The sequence below is a fragment of the Cebus imitator genome, unplaced genomic scaffold, assembly GCF_001604975.1.
Source record: "Cebus imitator isolate Cc_AM_T3 unplaced genomic scaffold, Cebus_imitator-1.0 Scaffold726, whole genome shotgun sequence".
Lineage (NCBI taxonomy): Eukaryota > Metazoa > Chordata > Mammalia > Primates > Cebidae > Cebus > Cebus imitator.
The window spans coordinates 268,429-288,094 of NW_016108041.1; the positions used below are offsets into that span (position 1 = coordinate 268,429).

The following is a 19,666-nucleotide window of genomic DNA, read 5'->3' on the forward strand; positions in this document are numbered from 1 at the left end:
AAAAAAAAAAAAAAAAAAAGAGGGGGCAAGTGGATATTTGCACACTCATGTTCACTGCTGCATTATTCACAACCCAAGTGTCCATTAATAAAGGAGTGGAATTCTGACATGCTACAACACAGATGAACCTGCAGAACATTATGCTTAGTGAAATAAGCCAATCACAAAAAGACAAATTCTAAATACTGCCTAATTCTACTTAAATGAAGTAACTACAGTAGCCAAACTCATAGAAAAAGAAAGTCGAACCCTGGCTCCCACAGGTTGAGGGAAGAAGGGAAAGGGAAATCAAAGGACATAGTGTCAGCTTTGCAAGATGAAAACTTTCTAGCAACCTGCTGCACAACAATATGCATATAGTTAACACTACACTTTAAAATGGTTAGGATGGTACATTTTGTTTTGAACACACACACACACACACACACGCAAATGGGTTCAGCCCGTATTCCTCAATACTAACATGAGACAATGCCTTCACAGGCCTGGGTCAAATGAGATACTATCCAGAGCAAGTTTTCAATAAACACCCACTACTAATAAAAACAAACGTTGGTCAGGCACAGTAGCTTGTACCTCTTACCCGCAATCCCAGCACTTTGGGAGGCCAAGGCAAGCGGATCACTTGAACTCAGGAGTTTGAGACCAGCCTAGGCAACATGGCAAGACCCCATCTCTACTAAAAACAGAAAAAAGGCCAGGTGTGGTGGCTCATGCCTGTATTCCCAGCACTTTGGGAGGCTGAGGCTGGTGGATCACCTGAGGTCAAGAGTTTGAGACCAGCCTGGTCAACCTGGGGAAACCCTGTCTCTACTAAAAATACAAAATTAGCCAGGCACGATGGAGTAAACCTGTAATCTCAGCTACTCTGGAGGCTGAGGTAGGAGAATCACTTAGAACCCAGGAGGCAGAAGATGCAGTGAGCCCAGATTGTGCCACTGCACTCCAGCATGATCAAGAGAACAAGACTCAGTCTCAAAACAAAACAAACAAAAAAATGCCAGACGCAGCTACTCGGGAGGCAGAGGTGGGAGGACTGCTGGAAGGTGGAGGTTGCAGTGAGCCAAGATTGCACCACTGCACTCCAGCCTGGAGGAGAGAGACCCTGTCTCCAAAAAAAAGTGCAAATGTCATGACATAGTAATAACTATTTAATATACTAATATTTACATTTCACAATCTGCAATCGTAGTAAAAGCAAGCAGGCTGCGTCATTTGCCCTGCAGTCTCCTAGCACATGAATTCAGCAGGCAAGAGGATGGATCCACCTTGCTTACTGCTGACCTCCAGCACCTATACAGTCCCTGGCACTCAGCACAAATAACTGCTCAATTACCAGGAACATCAAGTGCTTATCAGAAAAACCCCATGATGAGGGAGAGGGAGGACTGAATACACAGGCCAAATTCAAGAATCTCCACCTTAGGAACTCAGGGGCCATCCTGCCTGAACCATCAGGTTATATTTTCTCAAGTCATCCCAACTACAGGTTGACCACTCCAGGTGTACCCACCACTGGCACCTTCTAGAACCACAGCTCAGCCTTGGGGATGTGCTTGAACCTTCGTTTGCATTTCACATTTTCCACACACAAAGGTAATGTGCCAAAATGAGCCCGTCCTGCTCCCAAAACCCTGCTCCCAAAATGGGGGACATAGGGATGTGGAGGCATAGAATGAATGAAATGAAAGATGCGAGATAAAGCAAATTCCAAAGAGAAGTGGGGAACTTTCTAGGTTCCAAGAACAGAGGGCAAAACTAGAAAACATGGTGCTTATCTGGGTCATTGGAGTTCACTCTAGGACACATCGTTTTGGAAAGAAAAGCCCTTCGCCCTTCCCCAGATGAAAGCAAATTCACTAACTTGTATTCTTACTACACATGGACCTGGCTTTCTCAAGTCTGGGGCCCTGCTGGGCCTCTATTTCCGACGTCCTATTGTAAGGGGAGATCTCACCCATCCTCCTGGTGATGCCCAATGCCCCCAAGTCTGGTCTAGATCCACCCCTGCATTCCAGGCTTGCACTCCAACTGCTCAAATGACAGTATCCATGTGGCTGTCCCACACATTCCACATGGTTAAGGAACTAAAGTGGCCTCATTTTCTCTAAAATCTGTCAAAGCAGGTTGACAACAGTGTTACTGAGTGTTCCAAGCCCCCTTCAAAGGCTCACTTACCACAGTGGGCAGTGGCTACCAGGCTGGATAACCCAGCTGCAGAGTGTTCCCGACGCTGCAGCAAGTACCCCTGGACAGCACTGCTTTGGGGTAGTACACTGTAAAATAAGTAAGGTCCAAACCAGACCTTGGAAGATGGAGGGAGCGGGGTTTAGGAGACACCTGGAAGAAGTGAAGAATTAAAGGAACTGAATGAGGCAATTGTGTGTCACAAAACCCAGAAGCCCAGGATGCCACATGATAGGAGTGTAGATCTTATCCCATATGCAGTGGGGTTTCAGGGTGGCATAATCATGCTGCAGTCACGTATTCTATTTTCATCTGTACTTTTCAACTAGCTTACTAGCAGCACTGTGCGTGGAGTTTAACCATTTCTACCATTTTCTCTGAATTCGTTTTTTTCCACAGCTATTCAGAGCCAATTTCCTATGGAAGGAGATCATGTGTTATTTTACAAAGTCAAAGAAAAGTCGTAAAAAAATCACCACCTTTCTAGCACAGGGGCATTAGGATCTTGTACAACAATTTCCACCACTGGAGACATTACAATCCCTGAAACACCTGCCTCACTAAGTCATGTCTACAGTGTATGAAGGACACACACAGGAAACCTCTATGTTAACCATCACTCCATATGCAGAATGCAGAAGTGTCTGATTACCAAGTGTATCCAGCACACACATTGGACGTGGATGTTGACTGAGTCCCATTTGATGTGCCTGAGGTAGGCAGGATATTCCCTTTGAAACAGAATCCTTAATGGGGTGGCAGAAGCACTCGTGAGCTAGAACTCAATTCTACCCTACAGTAAGCAACACTTCAAGGGCCAGGCATAGTGGCTCACACCTGTAATCCTAGCATTTTGGGAGGTCGAGGTGTGTGGATCACTTGAGGTCAGAAGTTAAAGACCAGCCTGACAACATGGTGAAGCCTCATCTCTACTATAAACATGTAAAAATCAGCTGTCTGTGGTAGCGGGCACCTGAGGTCCCAGATACTTTGAGAGGCCGAGGCATTAGAATCACTTGAACCTGGGAAGCGAAGGCTGCAGTGAACTGAGATCACACCACCGCACTCTAGCCTGGGTGACTATCTCAAAAACAAAAAAGCACTTCAAGACTGAGCAGCTCACCTGAAAGATAATCCAGTTCATACCCTAATTTTAACACTCTTGGGGCACCTGGACTAGAGGCACTCCAGTTAACTGACTTCCCCCACAACCCTCTCACTTCTGGACTCAAAGACTTTCACAGAGTAGCAAAGGAAAAAATGGAAGTGAAACCAAATAAAAGCAATTTGGTGCTCTAGGGGAAACTTTTTCAAGATGAGGTTAAATTCCACTAGTGACTGTCTTCATGAGAAACTCATGAAGACACTAGGGTAGCACTGTTTTTACTAACCAGATGTCTGGGTGAAAAGGAGACCTGTCCAGTCAGCGTTCTACATCCCAGTTCTGGCCATCCCCTCACCCTGGTGAGCACCTCCAAGGAACAGTTACTTGCTTTCAGACCTGTCCAGGTCTCTGTTCCAATCTCTGCTGTTGCCACTGAAGAACCAGACTAAACACTAGCCCGCTTCCTGTGCTCCCAGTTGGAAGGTCTCTTCCCTCTCAGGCTGCCCGCCTGGACATCTTGGAGAGTACTTCTGTCCTCATTACATATCATCCAAACCATCCGAGTTCATTGAGAGCAAAGCTGAACATGGTGGACGGCTTGTAGCACAGCAGTCAAGAGCTAGTAAGCTCTGGAGACAGGTGCTCCTACTTAGCAGCTCTGTGACCCTGCAACCCTGCCCAGGTGGCAGCTCCCCAAGCATCAGCTTCCTTATCTGCAAACTGGGATGTACTAGTGGCCAGTGCATATGGTTGTTTCCTGAGGACTTAAGGAACACATAGAGGCTTAGAAATATTCGCTAAAATGGAACAATCAGCAGGAGTGTGCTCAAGCTCAGGGTCTGGGGAGGGGAACATGGCAGAGAAGTGACCAGCTCTGCAGCTCCCTACAACATCATGGTTGACACAGAAATTGGAAAGATGGACGTCTGGCTTCACTACTTCATGAAAGGCATGAAGTACTAAGAAAAAAAAATTAAGGAAGATGTCAAGCATCCGATGAGAAAAGTTTTAAACTTACTTTACGGGGAAGCCTACTCATAGGCAGCTATTTGCTACAAACCCTGAACTTTTCAGAGTCAACAATCAAAGATAAGGGCTGCCTTAAGGTGAACAATGGGGGGGGTGGGGGGTGGGGGGTGGCGGGGGCGGACAAAGGAAAGCCAGGAGAAAGAGATACAGGCCAGAAACGGTAACCAGCTCTCACGAGTGCAAAGGACATCAGTTACCAGAGTAGACAGGCAAGCTACAGGGAGCATGCTGTGCAACTGAAAAGGGCCCAATAGAGAGACCACTCCAACACTGGTAATTTAAAACTGCATTCCTGGGATTACACATAGGCGAGCTATTATTTTTAAATAGATGAACATGAAAGTGGTATTATTTCCAAGCAGCTAATCTGTCAGCTCAATGGTTTCCTACTGTCAAAAGGAAAATAAATGAAGTCTCATACACACAGAACTCTATTACTTGGCAGCTTTTTATAAATCAAAGTGCTTCAGAGCCAAGTAATTTTTAATGAAGATTATAAATGAAAACAACCTACACAAAGATAGCATCACCTTTCACAAAACTCTTTCACGAAACTCTTTCATGTACATGATCTTATTTCTCTTAATTACAGAACAGAAAGGGGAATTTGCTTTAGTAATAAAAATCACGCCTATACAATAAGACTGCAATTCAACTGAGCAGAGAAATGGGATTAATACAAGCCAAGACCAACAGTAAATCAATGAGGGAAAACATCCATTAGCACATACAAGTTTAATCTTCAAACTATAGAGATTAGGTGACGGAGTCTGTAATAGCTGCTATTCTTAAAAGTAATAAGATTTTCCATCCTCTGACTCAACTCTGCCCCGATTACGGAAGTATTCAAGTTTATGGCATTGTACACACTGCCTGGTGTAGCATGTCGATATTCCTAAATATAAGCATGTCATGCTGAAGAATGGTACTTCCCCACAGGCTTTCTTCCTCAATCTGCAGGTTCAAGTGCAAGCGAAAGCAAACGTCCCACAGCAAAGAGCAGGCGTTAAGCCACATAAGGGACCACGCAGCATAAATTTTGTAAGCCTACCCATATCCAACACCACCAGATAAATAACCAGGCTAGCTATGGACCCATTCAGTTACCTTCTGCAACAAAGACTCCATATAAACAGCAAATTACGGAGGCGGTTTACAAACAGCAGCAGCTTCAGTGGAGAGCCCTAGTACCAAGACCTTCATCTGCGGCCTCTGCAATAGACCCTTTCTGGTACATTCTGAAATTCCTCAACCCCAGGAAAAAGGACAAGCTGACAAAGTTGGGGGCATAGGGGCCTTGGGCAGGTTCACATCATTGCTGACACGTTGCCTCACAACTCTGTGAAACCTCTGGAGAATTTTTACAAGGACAAATCAAAATGGGTGCTCCACCTTGTTTCCAAGTCATAAAGTTGTAAATGTCTACAAAAGCAAAATGCGTATCAAAACCAGCCAGGCATAGTGGCTCACCCATGTAATCCTAACACTCTGGTAGGCAAAGAAGACAGGTTTGCTCAAGTACAGAAGTTCAAGACCAGTGTGGGCAACACAGTGAGACCTTGTCTCTACGGAAAAACAAAAACAGGCTCGGGAGGCCTCACGCCTATAATCTTAGCACTATGGAAGGCTGAAGCCGGCAGATCACTTGAGCCCAGAGTTGGAGTCTGGCAACATGATGAAACCCCAACTCCACGAAAATACAAAAAATTAGCTGAGTATGGTGGCTCACACCTGTAGTCCCAGCTCCCTGGGAGGATGATGTAGGAGGATCACCTAGGTCCGGGAGGCAGATGCTGCAGTGAGCGATTACACTCCAGCCTGGGTGACGGAGTGAGACCTTGTCTCAAAAAAATAAAAATAAAAATAAGCCAGGTATGGTGATACACACCTGTAGTCCCAGCTACTCAGGAGGCTGAGGTAGGAGGATCACTTGAGCCTGGGAGGTCAAAGCTGCAGTGAGCTAACATCACGCCACTGTACTCCAGCCTGAGCAACAGAGCAAGACCCTGTCTTAAAAAAATAAAAAATAAAGGCCAGACACGGTGTTTCCCACCTGTAATCCCAGCACTTTGGGAGGCTGAGGCAGGCAGATCATGAGGTCAAGAGATCGAGACTATCCTGGCCAACATGGTGAAACTCTGTCTCTACTAAAAATACAAAAATTAACTGGGTGTGATGGTGGTGCCTGTAGTCCCAGCTACTCGGGAGACTGAGGCAGGAAAATAGTGTGAACCCAGGAAGCAGAGGTTGCAGTGAGCCAAGATCACACCACTGCACTCCAGCCTAACAGAGCGAGACTCCATCTTAAAAAAAAAAAAAAAAAAAAAAAAAAAAAAAAAAAAGCCGGGCGCGGTGGCTCAAGCCTGTAATCCCAGCACTTTGGGAGGCCGAGGCAGGTGGATCACGAGATCAAAAGATCGAGACCATCCTGGTCAACACGGTGAAACCCCGTCTCTACTAAAAATACAAAAAAGCATGGTGGTGCATGCCTGTAATCCCAGCTACTCAGGAGGCTGAGGCAGGAGAATTGCCTGAACCCAGGAGGCGGAGGTTGCGGTGAGCCGAGATCGTGCCATTGCACTCCAGCCTGGGTAACAAGAGCGAAACTCCGTCCCCCCCCCAAAAAAAAATAAAATAAAATAAAATAAAATAAAATAAAATAAAATAAAAAGTCTTCAAAGCCATCAAGAGGCAGTGTGAGGTGGCTCATGCCTATAATCCCAGAACTTTGGGAGGCCAATGCAGATGAATTGCTTGAGCCCAGGATTCCAGATCAAACTACCTGAGCAACATGGCAAAACCCTGTCTCTACAAACAAACAAAAAATTAAAAAAAAATAAAAATAAAAATTAGCCAAGTGTGGCGAGCCATACCTGTAGCCCTAGGTATTCGGGAGGGTGAAGTAGGAGGATTATCTGAGGTTTAGACCACAGTTAGCCATGATCACACCACTGCACTCCAGCCTGGGCAACAGAGTGAGACTGTCTCCAAAACAAAAAAACAAGCCATCAATAGCCTTTTAACCAACATCATAATAGATTTTTCTTCCTCCGAGTAAAATCAGGAAATTCACTCTGGTACCTGGTCTTTACAGTTCAATGTTTATGCATATGTGCATTTTTGTGGAGAGAAGATCCAAAGCATTCATCACATACTTAAGGAGACCTCCAGTCTCCTCTTGAGAAGTGATGATCTAGGGAGAGGCAGGGCCAGTCCCATTCTTGGCCACTAGACACAATTATTTTGAGTCCCTTAAAGGACTGAATGTTTCCAACAGTGAGAACTGTAGGAAAACGATTATTACAGTAAGACATGACACTTGTTTTTGATTATGGAAATCTGAGGAGGCTTTTTGTAGTACTAGAGGAATGCCTAGCAGCAAACTACAAGAGCTTGAGTATAGAAACAGTTTAGCAAATAGCAAAATTACAATTGCAGCTTTTGCAGGCATGGAAGATAGACGAATCCCATCTCCTGAAATAACAATAGTTATCTGTTATTTATATTGGAGAGAGACCTAACAGGACTAATACAATTTCAATCTTGTAAGCATTTATTGAAACTTTTTATCTAGCTGGTCTCTTATCCAAGACTTTCCTTAACACTTCCTCATTTCCTGAATACTTCCTCAATAGTCTAAGCTGATCTCATTCCTGTGCTCCCTTCAGGGCTGTTTACTGGTCACCTGCATCCTTCAGCTCACCCAAGTGACTCCTGAGACTTAGCTTAACTTCTCCCAGAGCTCCTTCTATGCCTGACACAGGTATGATAAACTGTGTCTTTCATCTTCTACAAAAATATTTGGGATACACACATTCTTAACTTTCAACTATCTTCATTCCACCTTTTGTGACTAACTCAATTCTGAACTGATTTCCACTAATTCTGGTTTACATACTAGTATGAAAACCTCCTTTCAGCCATCTAAAATTTCTTGTTTCAAGTTTGGGGGTACATTTTACTTCTAGTATAGAACTCTTGGTCAGGTGTGGTGGTTCACGCATGTAATCCCAGCACTTCGGGAGGCTGAGGATCACCTAAGGTCAGGTGCTCAAGACCAGCTTGGCCAAGGGGGTGAAACCCTGCCTCTATTAAAAACACAAAAATTAGCCAGGCATGGTGGCACACGCCTGTAATCCCAGCTACTCTGGAGGCTGAGGAGGGAGAGTCACTTGACCCACGAGGCGGAAGTTGCAATGAGCCAAGATGGTGCCACTGTACTCCAGCCTGGGTGACAGAACGAGACACCGTCGCAAAAATAAAATAAAATAAAATAAAATAAAAAGAACTCTGTCGGTTAGACAAAACATCCCATCTAGCATGTCTCAGATTAATGCGCGAGATGCTGCTGGAGCTACCACTTGTGTGAGGGGGTGGAGGGCAGAGACCGCTACAGGCGCCATGCTTGATGCAAGCCAGTTAAGCATTCCCATTCTGCACATGGTCAGGGATGGGCAGTGATGCAACCTAGAGTCCTCTGCCATCAGAGGGCACTACTGGGGAAGACTCACTCTTGACCTTGAGATCAGAACATTAGTGACAGAGAACAAGTTCTGAAGTCATTGTGGAGCCCCTAGATTCAATTAATCCTGAGCCTCATGTTGCCATCAGGCAACAAATTCCCTTCTGCTTCAACTAATTTTGTTTATTTATACCAGAGAGATTCCTAATTAATATAACCATTTCCTAACAGTAATCTGAATAAAGTTAGAAGGGCACCATCTGAGAATAATGGACAGTAGCTTACCACACATGCACACAAATGACACTCTATACACTTCTTGTTTTGCCTGTGGCAAACTACTAGACCTTCACCACTACATGCTTCTTCAATTTTCCTCACTCCAGCACCTACAAAGCTTCTAATAAACAGTGGGTACAGGAAAGAAAAGAAACTAATGACCTATGCATTTCACCTGCTACTAGAAGGCATATCGAGGACAGTCATCCTTGGGCAAATGATGAAGAAACAGAACACAGAATAGCCAATAAAATAAAATAAAATAAGGTACTCATAATTGCCATCAAGTAGCACAGAATACACTTCTCTGACATGACCTCCTCTCCCCAATAAGAAACACATTTTTATCATGTACACAACACCTAAACATCAAAGCAAAGGTTTTAGGATATATCCTTGAAAAGTGTGACACCCTTTCACATTTCCTTTTTCTCCCCTATACACCAAGTGCAACTCACTAAATTTGTTTCATGACCCGTGGTTTTAAAAACACATGTACAAATAATTATTTTCTTCCAGCTAATTGGGAGGCTGAGGCAGGACCACTTGAACCCAGAAATTCAAGTCCAGCATGAACAACACAGCAAGACCCCATCTGTTTAAAAAACAAAACAAAACAAAACTACTTTCTCTTAAAAGCAAGATTCTGATCAAATTTCTCTGGAACCAAAAACCTATCTGCCCCACTTTATATATGAAAAGCTGAGGCTAGAGTGGATAGGCAATGGGTCCAATGACACGGGTGGATGTCCCCTGCTGAGTGTGCCCCAGCCGCAGTGTATGGCCCAGACTAGCACCGACCACTGGGCTAGCAGTTCCACCTCCATGTATTTTTTGTTTGTTTGTTTCAACTCTCATGACAATGATCTGCTCCCACAAAAATACGTTTCCTCAAACAGCATGGAAAATTTTCTAGTATGAAGTCCCCCAAAATTTCTCACCCTCTTCCCTTTCCTTTACACAAAACCTTGAAGGTAATTCACCCATTGACATGTATGTGTCACTGCCTGAGGAGGAACTGGGAACATTAACCACACACGAGGACAGGATAATTACTACTTCACGTTTCTGAAAATTGTGTAATACCAAGTCCAACACCTCTCCCCTCGTGCTGGCTCCACAGTGCACTAGTGTCTCTTGACATAACAGCTAGTAACTTAGATTTCAGCCTCAAGCAGAGACCAAGACAAGGAAGGTGACCATGCACACAAAGTAGGAAGGGCCTGGACAGCATTTCTCACACTCTTTCAGGAAGACAGCAGAGCCAGCACTCGTTGGTCCCCACCTTTCTCAAGAATCCCAGTCATCTTTATACAATTAGACATGAGGCCCAGGTCAGTACTCACATGGTCTCACTTTTGTCATTGTGCAGGCATACTGATCCAGTTTCACAGAAGAGAAAATTGACGCTTACAGAGATGATGTAACTCTCCTGAGGTCAAGGCCAGAAGTAGGCGGGGCTGGGACTGCACCCAACAGTGAACTCCATGGTGTTCTCTCTCCTCTCCTGGTACACGGCTCCACCCAAGTCCAATCAACCCTATCTGCCAAAGCCCAAGTTCCCAGAAACTTCCTACCCCGGGCAGAACAGGCTAACACATGTGTGTGTGTGTGTGTGTGTGGGGGGGGGAATCATGCAACAGCCTACACTTAGGATGAATGAAAAACAGAACAAATGTCAAATTTATTCACATCCTTTTAATTTGAAGTTAATGCTTAGATAATGTGACAGCCCTCTAAACAAAATATATGTTTCAATTGCACTTCACACAAACAAAAGGCAACTCTTGTGGAACTGGATCCCAAGGGCTCCTAGTAACAGTGACTGGAATTAACTGCTTCTTCTGGTCAAAAGGCCCAAAGTCAATCAGCAGTACGACAGGCTCCCAGTCAGGACCTCCATACATCCAGCTGCCAGGATCACTCTAACAAAGTTTTCCAGGGAGAACTTACACCTTCGTGGGGACCAGAATCCTTTCACCAAGCCCTCAGATGCCAATACAATTAGAATCAGGGCCAATGGAGGCCAGAAAAATATGGAAAGATGTTTCTGTGTTCTGGAAAAACTTTGGCCCACCAGTGACTTCTGGCTCCCTGACCATGTCTTTGTGTTCGATTTACCAGGTTTCCATAAGATGGGTAAGTTACATTTTAGGCTTGAGAATACACGGGGCCAGCTTTCTCTGCTGGATCATTTCCCGGAACTCTGCAGCAAACATCCCAGTGTGGATGCCCCCAAAGCTGCTGTCCCTCTACTAATCCCATTATAACCACTTTAATCTCATCATCAGATAAAAACAAACTCAATCCCTCTTTCAAGCACCTCTTCCATTGGTCTCCACTTACAGCTCACCTGGAAGAAGCACCTCCGAAGGCATCTGGTGGACTGTAGCGTCACCAAGTGCCATGCCCTGGATCAGCTGATGCATCTTGCTGGCTGCCAGTAACTCTACTGGGATCCCTGGCTTCCTCTTCCCACTTCTCTTCTTCACTTTGGGTAAGGACAGCAGTAGCTAACCTTGAGAGGGCACAGCACTGCTGCCAAGACCTGTTCTTGTGTGTTCTCTGAGGCACTGTCCCACTTTACCCTCACCTGAAAGATGGGCCAGTGAAACTCTGGGAAGGCTGAGTGACAGACTGAAAGTCATGCAGTGGGTAGCAGGGCCAAGCTTCTAAGCAAGGCCTGAATATGCTGCACTGGTGTTATCAGTCTTTGGAGCAGGACAGCAAAAATGAGACAGGACTGGATGCCAAGGGGCTGCTCAAGCCCTCCAGGGTCACACTCCCTAGAGCATTCCAGTAACACTGGGCTCATAGTGCCAGGTCAGGAGACTTGATTTCAGGAAGCAAAGTCCAACTCCGGGCAGGAGTGGGTAGAAAAGTCAAAGGGCAAGCGTGTAGAGACACTTCTACTTCTCACCACATTCAAAACACCACATTTTGTTTTCATACACCATCATTTGCGGGGGGAAAAAAATGTTTAAAATCTCACCCCTATAAACAAGACACAGTCTGGAGAAATAAAAATACATGCAACCTTTCCAGAAAATAATTTAAATCAAGTTTTCAAAAATATAAAGCCATCGATCTAGTAACACCTCCTAAGACGAAAAAAAGAGAAAACTTGGAAATTACATGTCCAAATGTCCAAAAATACCGGAATTAAGCTATGGTACATTCACAGGACAGCTAAGCAGCCAGTTAAAATGGAATATTTTGGAAATATTCACAACACAGTATTTAACAATAATAATAAAAAGGCCAGGAGAGGCTGGGTGCAGTGGCTTATGCCTGTAATCCCAACACTTTGGGAGGCTGAGGCGTGTGATCACCTGAGGTCAGAAGTTCGAGACCAGCCTGGCCAACATGATGAAACTCCACCTCTACTAAAAATACAAAAATTAGCTGGGCATGGTGGCAGGTGCCTGTAGTCCCAGCTACTCAGAAGGCAGAGGCTACAGTAAGCCAATCTCTCCATGGATGACAGAGCACGACTTCAGCATGGGTAACAAAGAGAAACTAGCTCAAAATAAATAAATAAATAAATAAAATAATAAAAATTTAAAAAAGAACTTCACTACAGATACAGAAAAATGACTGGAAGAATATGGAATTAAGAGACGATTTTTACCATCATTTTAACATTCTATATTTTCCAAATGCCTTAAAATGACCATGAATACTTTTGTTTAAAGAAAAAAAGGTCTTACAATCTCCTTTTCAAATAATGTGGACCAACCAATGTTCCCCTTCAGGGCATGGACAAGAATGAGACATATGGCTGCTTTCCCCTAACCCTGACACTGGACTCTCTTCCTCTACTACTTCAGAGTGGAATGTATCCCATGAATTAGGCTGGGACATGTGGACATGGTTTAATTGAGGTGGGTAGCTTGTTCAGACTGAAAACAAATTGCTTTAAAACATTACCCTTTACAACAACAGAAGTGCCACTATGGGGTGCATCTTCGAGACTGTTCTCTATAGAGTAGCATTTCAAACTGTTCTGTAACCATGCACAACTTAAAAAACCAAACAGTGACCAAACCACGCAGGCACTAGGATTACAACATGTTAACCTGCTGATACCTATCCTTGCAGTACCATGTCCTCATTCATTTAAATAGTTAGTATCCCATTAAGCTTTTATTTTAACCCTTCTACCTAAGTATAGAAAAACCAATGCCATTAAAAAGTCATTGTCCATCCTCAAAAACTTAAAATGTACACATATGACCCAGCTATTACACTCCCAGGTATCGGTCCTAGAGAAAAATCTGTACACAGGCCGGGTGCGGTGGCTCACGCCTGTAATCCCAGCACTTTGGGAGGCCGAGGTGGGATCACCTGAGGTCAGGAGTTCAAGACCAGTCCAACCAACATGGAGAAACCCCATCTCTACTAAAAATAAGATATTAGCCAGGCATGGTGGTGCATGCCTGTCATCCCAGCTACTCTGGAGGCTGAGGCAGGAGAAATCACTTGAACCCAGGAGGCAGAGGTTGCGCTGAGCTGAGACTGCACCATCCCACTCCAGCCTGGGCAACAAGAACATAACTCCGTTTCAAAAAATAAAATAAAATAAAATCTGTACACAAAAGGCCAGGCACTATGGCTCACACCTGTAATCCCAGCACTTTTGGAGGCCAAGGCAGGTGGATGACTTGAGCGCATGAGTTTAAGCCCAGCCTGGCCAACATGGTGAAACACAGTCTCCACTAAAAATACAAAAATTAGCCGGGCATGGTGGCCAGCACCCGTAATCCCAACTACTTGGGAGGCTGATACAGGAGAATCGCTTGAACCCAGGAGGTGGAGGCTGCAGTAAGCTGAGATTCTGCCACTGCGATCCAGCCTGGGTGACAGAGAGAAGACCCCGTCTTAAAGTACACAAATGTGTTTTAACAACACTATTCACAATTGCCAAAAAGTGAAAACAACCCAAATGTTCACCACTAATGAATGGGTAAACAAAATGCAGCAGAGCCATATAATAAAATGTTCAGTTATAAAAAGGAATAAAGTACTGATTCATGCTACACATCATGAACCTTTTGAAGCCAGTACAATGAGTGAAAAATGCCAGACACAAAATGTTACATATTGTAGAATTCCTGAAATATCCAGAACCGGCAGATGTCTAGAGACAGAGTATATGAGTGGTTTCCAGGGGCTAAGGGGGCAGGAGAGTCGGGAATGACACATAATGAATTTCTTTTGGGGGGTGGAAATGTCCCTAAATTGGTTGCAGTGATGGTTGCAAATCTGTGAATATATTTAAGAACTGATGACTGTATTATATACAATACAAAGTTTATCTCAAAGTTATTATTTTTTAAAAATGTCTGGTAGAATTTTTAAAATAGTATTATGCTCAAATTATAAATGACATTCAATAAACATGAGGAGTGAACACATTAATAATAAAAACTATGCATATTAAAGTCATTATACAAACATCTTTTGGTCTTTCTTTTGTACATAGTAAGGGCTCAGGGACTAACTGTAAAGACAGACTGGCCAATCATGCACACACAAAATCAAAATATTTAAAAATCACATTTTAGAAAGTGATCAGGTTTTTACTGACAACATGAGATACACATTAAGAAATGCTACCTGTGTGTGTATCACGCACTTCATCTCCCTCTTAAAAATACTTTTTGCAGGTGAGGGTTGCACCACGGCGCAAAGCCACTCACCCCACTTCAAACTGTTAAGTAGGAAATGTACAGTAAGTAGTGTGTGGAAACACTGCACGCCAGGCTGCTCCGACTAGTAATAAGCTTACTGCAATTCCAAGGGACCTCGGCGTCATCTTAGTTAAAACTCACATTCCTTTTAAGTCACTACTGAACAATTATGTTCACGGCTAACAACATTTTCAAAGAGGAATTTGGCATTATAGCATGCAAAATTCTTGCAAGCTCAATTATTTCTCCGGTTTATACTCACTGAAAGACCATGTAAGGTGCTATTTCCAGGAATAAGACACAAAAGAAAAAAACAGGCAAAGCCAAGCAAACAAAACCCTGTCCTCATCAAACTTACATTCTGCCTTTTTTTTTTTTTTGAGACGGAGTCACTCTGTCGCCCAGGCTGGAGTGCAATGGCGTGATCTTGGCTCACCAAAACCTCCGCCTCCCGGGTTCAAGGGACTCTCCTGCCTTAGCTCCCAAGTAGCTGGTATTATAGGCGCCTGTCACCACGCCCGGCTAATTTTGTATTTTTAGTAGAGATAGGGTTTCTCCATGTTGGTCAGGCTGGTCTTGAACTCCCGACCTCATGGGATCCACCCGCCTTGCTGCCTCGGCCTCCCACAGTGCTGGAATTACAGGTGTGAGCCACAGCTCCCAGTCCATCTTTTTTTTCTAGGTAACAAGGAAATTCTATCTTTCCAAACTTGTCTCTTATGTATTAAATGTTAGCAACAACAAGGAATTCCCCCACAATTCTCACCTTGCAAATGTACTCTTCTCTAAATACTAAAAATCACAAAGATTTATAAAACATTAGGAGCCGCCTCCAATGACAAGCTTAACTTTCCTTTTAACCGATTTGCCAGGACCATAAAGACAAACATGCTCTACTCTACAAGTTTACTCAAAATCAGAAACCAGAACGTTTTACATTCACAAAATGCAACGGACATTAGGCTGTCAGAAGCAAATTTAACCGCCCAGGGTCTTCAAATCAGAGAGGTGCCAAGTGGTTTTTTGCTTTAAAAACAACAAAATTCAATTTCTCTCTCAAATCTGTAAATCTCAAGTCATTCAATAACCTGAATTGTGAAACAAGAAAATATTGTTACCCTCAGCTCCTAAAGCAAAAGTACAATTTAGTACAAAGATCACAACAACTGGCAAAAAGGCAACTTTTTGAAACAAAGTCTAAATTCCTTTAAACAATTCAATAATTTAGTGGAAATTTTACTAAGTGGCCAGTGAGTTTCTTGCAATTCTTAGCTACTCTGCCCCGCTGTCAACCAGACTAGCGAAACTAGGCATACAGCACCCAAAATAAGCCGCACAATCCTTATAATGCAGTAGCTATCTTCCTATCTTTAATCTGCAGGCAAAGTTCCTTATCTTCAGCAATTCCACTGGGCAAGATACACGGAGGTGGGCTCGACTCCTCCCAGTTAAGACCAACTAAAGCCATTCTAAGACCAGCTTATTCCAGCTTCAGCCAATAGATAACTATGTTTCCTACTAAAGTCAGATGTACGGAGGATAAGAGACAGCAATACATTTTGTTTCAGGTTAGGCTTTGCCTTCTCCATTTGATCAATGGAAACCATGAGTGGTTTATCTTTCCCTGATTGAAGTTTCTGGAGAAAGCAGGTGGTTATCTACAACCCATCAGTGGAAAAATAATCCCCATCCAAAATGAACAGAAAGAAATGTTTTATTAAATTACTGGCGGCCGGGCGAGGTAGCTCACGCCTGTAATCTCAACACTTTGGAAGTCTGAGGCGGACGGATCATCTGAAGTCAGGAGTTCGAGACCAGCCTGACAAACATGGTGAAACCCCGTCTCAACTAAAAATACAAAAATTAGCTGGGCATAGTGGCAGGCGCCTGTAATCCAGGTAATGGGGAGGCTTGAGGCAGGAGAATCTCTTGAACCTGGGAGGCAGAGGTTGCAGTGATCGCGCCACTGCACTACAGCCTGGGTGACAGAGACTCTATTCCCCACCCCCCAAAAAAAGTATTGGCAAGGTCATAAAACCGATTGTGCCACCAAAAACCTTCTTAAAATTGAAAACACACTGATAAATCCTTTTGAATATTGCTTTCTTTACAACTCCTAAAGACTACAAATTCCTTGGAATTTGTAGGAAACTTGACAGTTCCTTTCATTAAAAAAAAAAAACAAAAAAAAAAAACACAACTCCTGACCATTACATTATTAGATCCTTAGAGCCATTGGCTTAGAGGTAAACTGCGACTTGGTTTTTGGAACCACGGGCTGTTACAATCCCGTCGAAGGTAAGCAAAGACATTTCAATTCTCGTGGGGTATAGATTCCAAAGGGTCACTTGCATCCAACACACACACAGAGAAATGAACCCAATGACAAGACCAGAAACCTCACCAAGCTGCACGAAACGTAAAGAAGTAAACAAGCAAATAAAAATCTTAAAAAATCAAGCGTGGTCTTGAGTAAAAGGCAGGTCAGCTACCCAACAGAAGCACATGACTCATGCACGGGCCTGAAGTATTTACACCGTCCACTACACCAGAGGGGGGTTTTCCATCTTCATGAAAGGCCAAGCCCTGGGGGCATCTCAGCCGGTGAAGCCATGCCATTTCCGTTTGGGAGGAAGGGGATCATTTTATTTCGCTGAATCACAACTCCCCTACGTCCCCACCCCAAACCACCACCACAGCCACACACGACACTGGAAATAAACGAGGCCGTTGCAAGGACGCCGGCGAGCACCGACCGAGCAAAACAAAGCGCCCAGCAAGGGGCTACCAGGCTGCGAGTGGGTGCGTCAGGAGGGCCAAGCTCACCCCCCCAGGGCACCGCTCCCGCCCTCTGGGGCCTGTCCTCAGACCGGCGTGAAGCGGCTATCACCTCCTTCCGGAGGGAACCTTCCCCTTTCTCCACAGGGCTCCCGGGACCACCGGGAAGGTAAGGTGATGGGGGCGGGGGCGAGCTGCCCCGGCCCAGGCAAAAGGACCTGAGTGCCAGAGTGAGAGTGCGCCGGGCCCAGCCCACGTGAGCGCCGGGGCCAGGCCCGCGCCAGCCTAAGGGACCGCAGACGGAGACAGCGGCGCTCGCGGACCCCGCGCCAGGCCCGGACTTACCCGGGCCGGGCGCGCCGCAAACCCCGCGGCGGCCGCTTCCTCCGCTTCCTCCTCCTCCTCCTCCTCCTCACTTGACAAAATGGCGGCGGCAGGAAGTGCCGGGCGCCTCGGCCCGCCCCCCGCCCGCCCCCGGCCGCCCGCCCCGCCGCGGCGCCCGCGCCCCCAGCCCGCGCCCCACCGACCGGCCCGAGGTCAGGTCCGACGGCACCAACGGCGAGGCGGCCACGAGCGACCCCGCCGCCCCGAAGCAAACGACGCAGGCCGTCCTGGCCCGGCGCGAGCAGCGCGGGAGGCCAGCAGGCCCGAGCCCGCGTAGCCCCGGCCTCCCCGCCCCCGCGCCGCGCCGATGGCGTAGGTGGCGGCGCACCGGCCCCATTACGCAATGCAGGTTACGCGGGCCGCGCCGCGAGCCCCCGCCGGCCGCCCAGCGCCGTCCGCCGCCCCGAACGGCACCGGTCCTCACCTGAGACGCTAGGCCGCACGCCACCCCCGCCGGCCGTCAGCCCGCTGCCGTCGCCCGCTCCCCGGGCTGCCTGCGCGGCGCCGGGGCCCGCCCGCCGCTCCCCCGATCTCACAGGCCGCGCTCGCCCGCGGGCACCGCCGGCAGCCGCCGCCGCCGCTGCCGCCGCCACTGCTTCGGCTCTTCGGCTGCGGGAGAACAGAACAAACAGCCCTGCTGCCGCCGCCGCCGCCGCCGCCGCCGCCAGCGCACTGACGTCACCGCGCACGCTGCGCGCGCGGCCCCGCACCACTGCCGCCTCCCGGTGTGCGCGCTCCGCCCCCGTGCCCGGCGCGAACAAGCTCCGAAAAGACCGTGGTTGCGAGGTGAGTGGGGGACGCCGCGGACTGAAGGAGGGGACCCCCATTCTGAACGATGGAGGGGGCTGGGGGAAACGCGCGGACTGCAGACTGGGCCCGTGGGGAAAGATCTGAAGGCTGAGAGAGACCTCCAAAATACTGAGAAATGTCTGAAGACAGACCCTCACAGGGAGGGAGGACGGTGAGGAGGAACCCCAAAGACTGATAGTGGAGGCGGAGGACAGAGCCCTGTCTGAGGGAGGACTCCAGGTGGGGAGGCTGAGACGAGAGGGCCGCGATGGGGGCGCCGGGGCTGGGATGAAATGGAGGAAAGGAGAAGAGAGAAGGCTGCAAGCAAGGTCAAGACTGCCCCTGGGATCTAAAGGTGCAGGGAGGTAGCACCTTTGCTCTTTTATGTCCCCCTGCCGACCTTCTTCCTACCCACCCGTTTTCTTTTTTAAAGAGACATGGTCTTACTCTGTCCTCCAGGCTGGAGTGCAGTGGTACAAAGTTCACTGCAGCCTCAACCTGCTGGCCTCAAGCGATCCTCCTGTTTCAGCTTCCCAGGTAGCTGAGACTACAGGTGTGCACCACCACACCCAGCTAACTATTTTTTGTAAAGACGGGTCTCACTATGTTGCGCAGGCTGCTCTCTGTCTTGTGGGCTCAAGTGATCCTTCTGCCTCGGCTTCCCAAAGTGCTAGGATTACAGGCATGAGCCACCACACCCTGCTCTTCCCATCCTTAAGACTCAACCCTGTAATCCCAGGCACGGTGGCTCAGGCCTGTTATCCTAGCGTTTGAGAGGCCTTGGCAGGCAGATGGCTTGAGGCCAGGGGTTGGAGACCATCCTGGCCAACATAGTGAACCTCGCCTCTACTAAAAATACGAAAATTAGCCTGGTGTGGCGGTGCATGCCTGTACTCCCAGCTACTCAGGAGGCTGAGGCAGGAGAATCACTTTAACCTAGGAGGCGGAGGTTGTGCAGTG

General features: G+C 46.6%; 2 protein-coding genes across 6 annotated transcripts in view; one reads left to right on the forward strand and one right to left on the reverse strand.

Annotated features, from left to right (window-relative positions):
* BRD4 (bromodomain containing 4) overlaps positions 1-18,595 on the reverse strand; it is a 95,296-nt gene extending 76,701 nt beyond the window's left edge. For 2 of the 5 annotated variants that reach the window (XM_037735101.1, XM_017519082.2), the window contains exon 1: positions 18,342-18,591. The gene's annotated coding sequence lies outside the window, so the exon portion shown is untranslated. Of the gene's footprint in view, positions 1-17,878; positions 17,963-18,341 lie in introns of those variants that run through there. The other 3 variants (XR_005198433.1, XM_017519077.2, XM_017519078.2) reach the window with 3 other exon arrangements.
* The window catches only part of LOC108296591 (translation initiation factor IF-2-like), a 49,369-nt gene that overhangs the window by 25,719 nt on the left and 3,984 nt on the right, over positions 1-19,666 (forward strand). Inside the window, exons 2-4 of the mRNA XM_037735091.1 lie at positions 17,624-17,702; positions 18,045-18,190; positions 18,267-18,703. Of these exons, the coding sequence (XP_037591019.1) occupies positions 17,624-17,702; positions 18,045-18,190; positions 18,267-18,703 (662 nt within the window). The remainder of the gene's footprint in view (positions 1-17,623; positions 17,703-18,044; positions 18,191-18,266; positions 18,704-19,666) is intronic.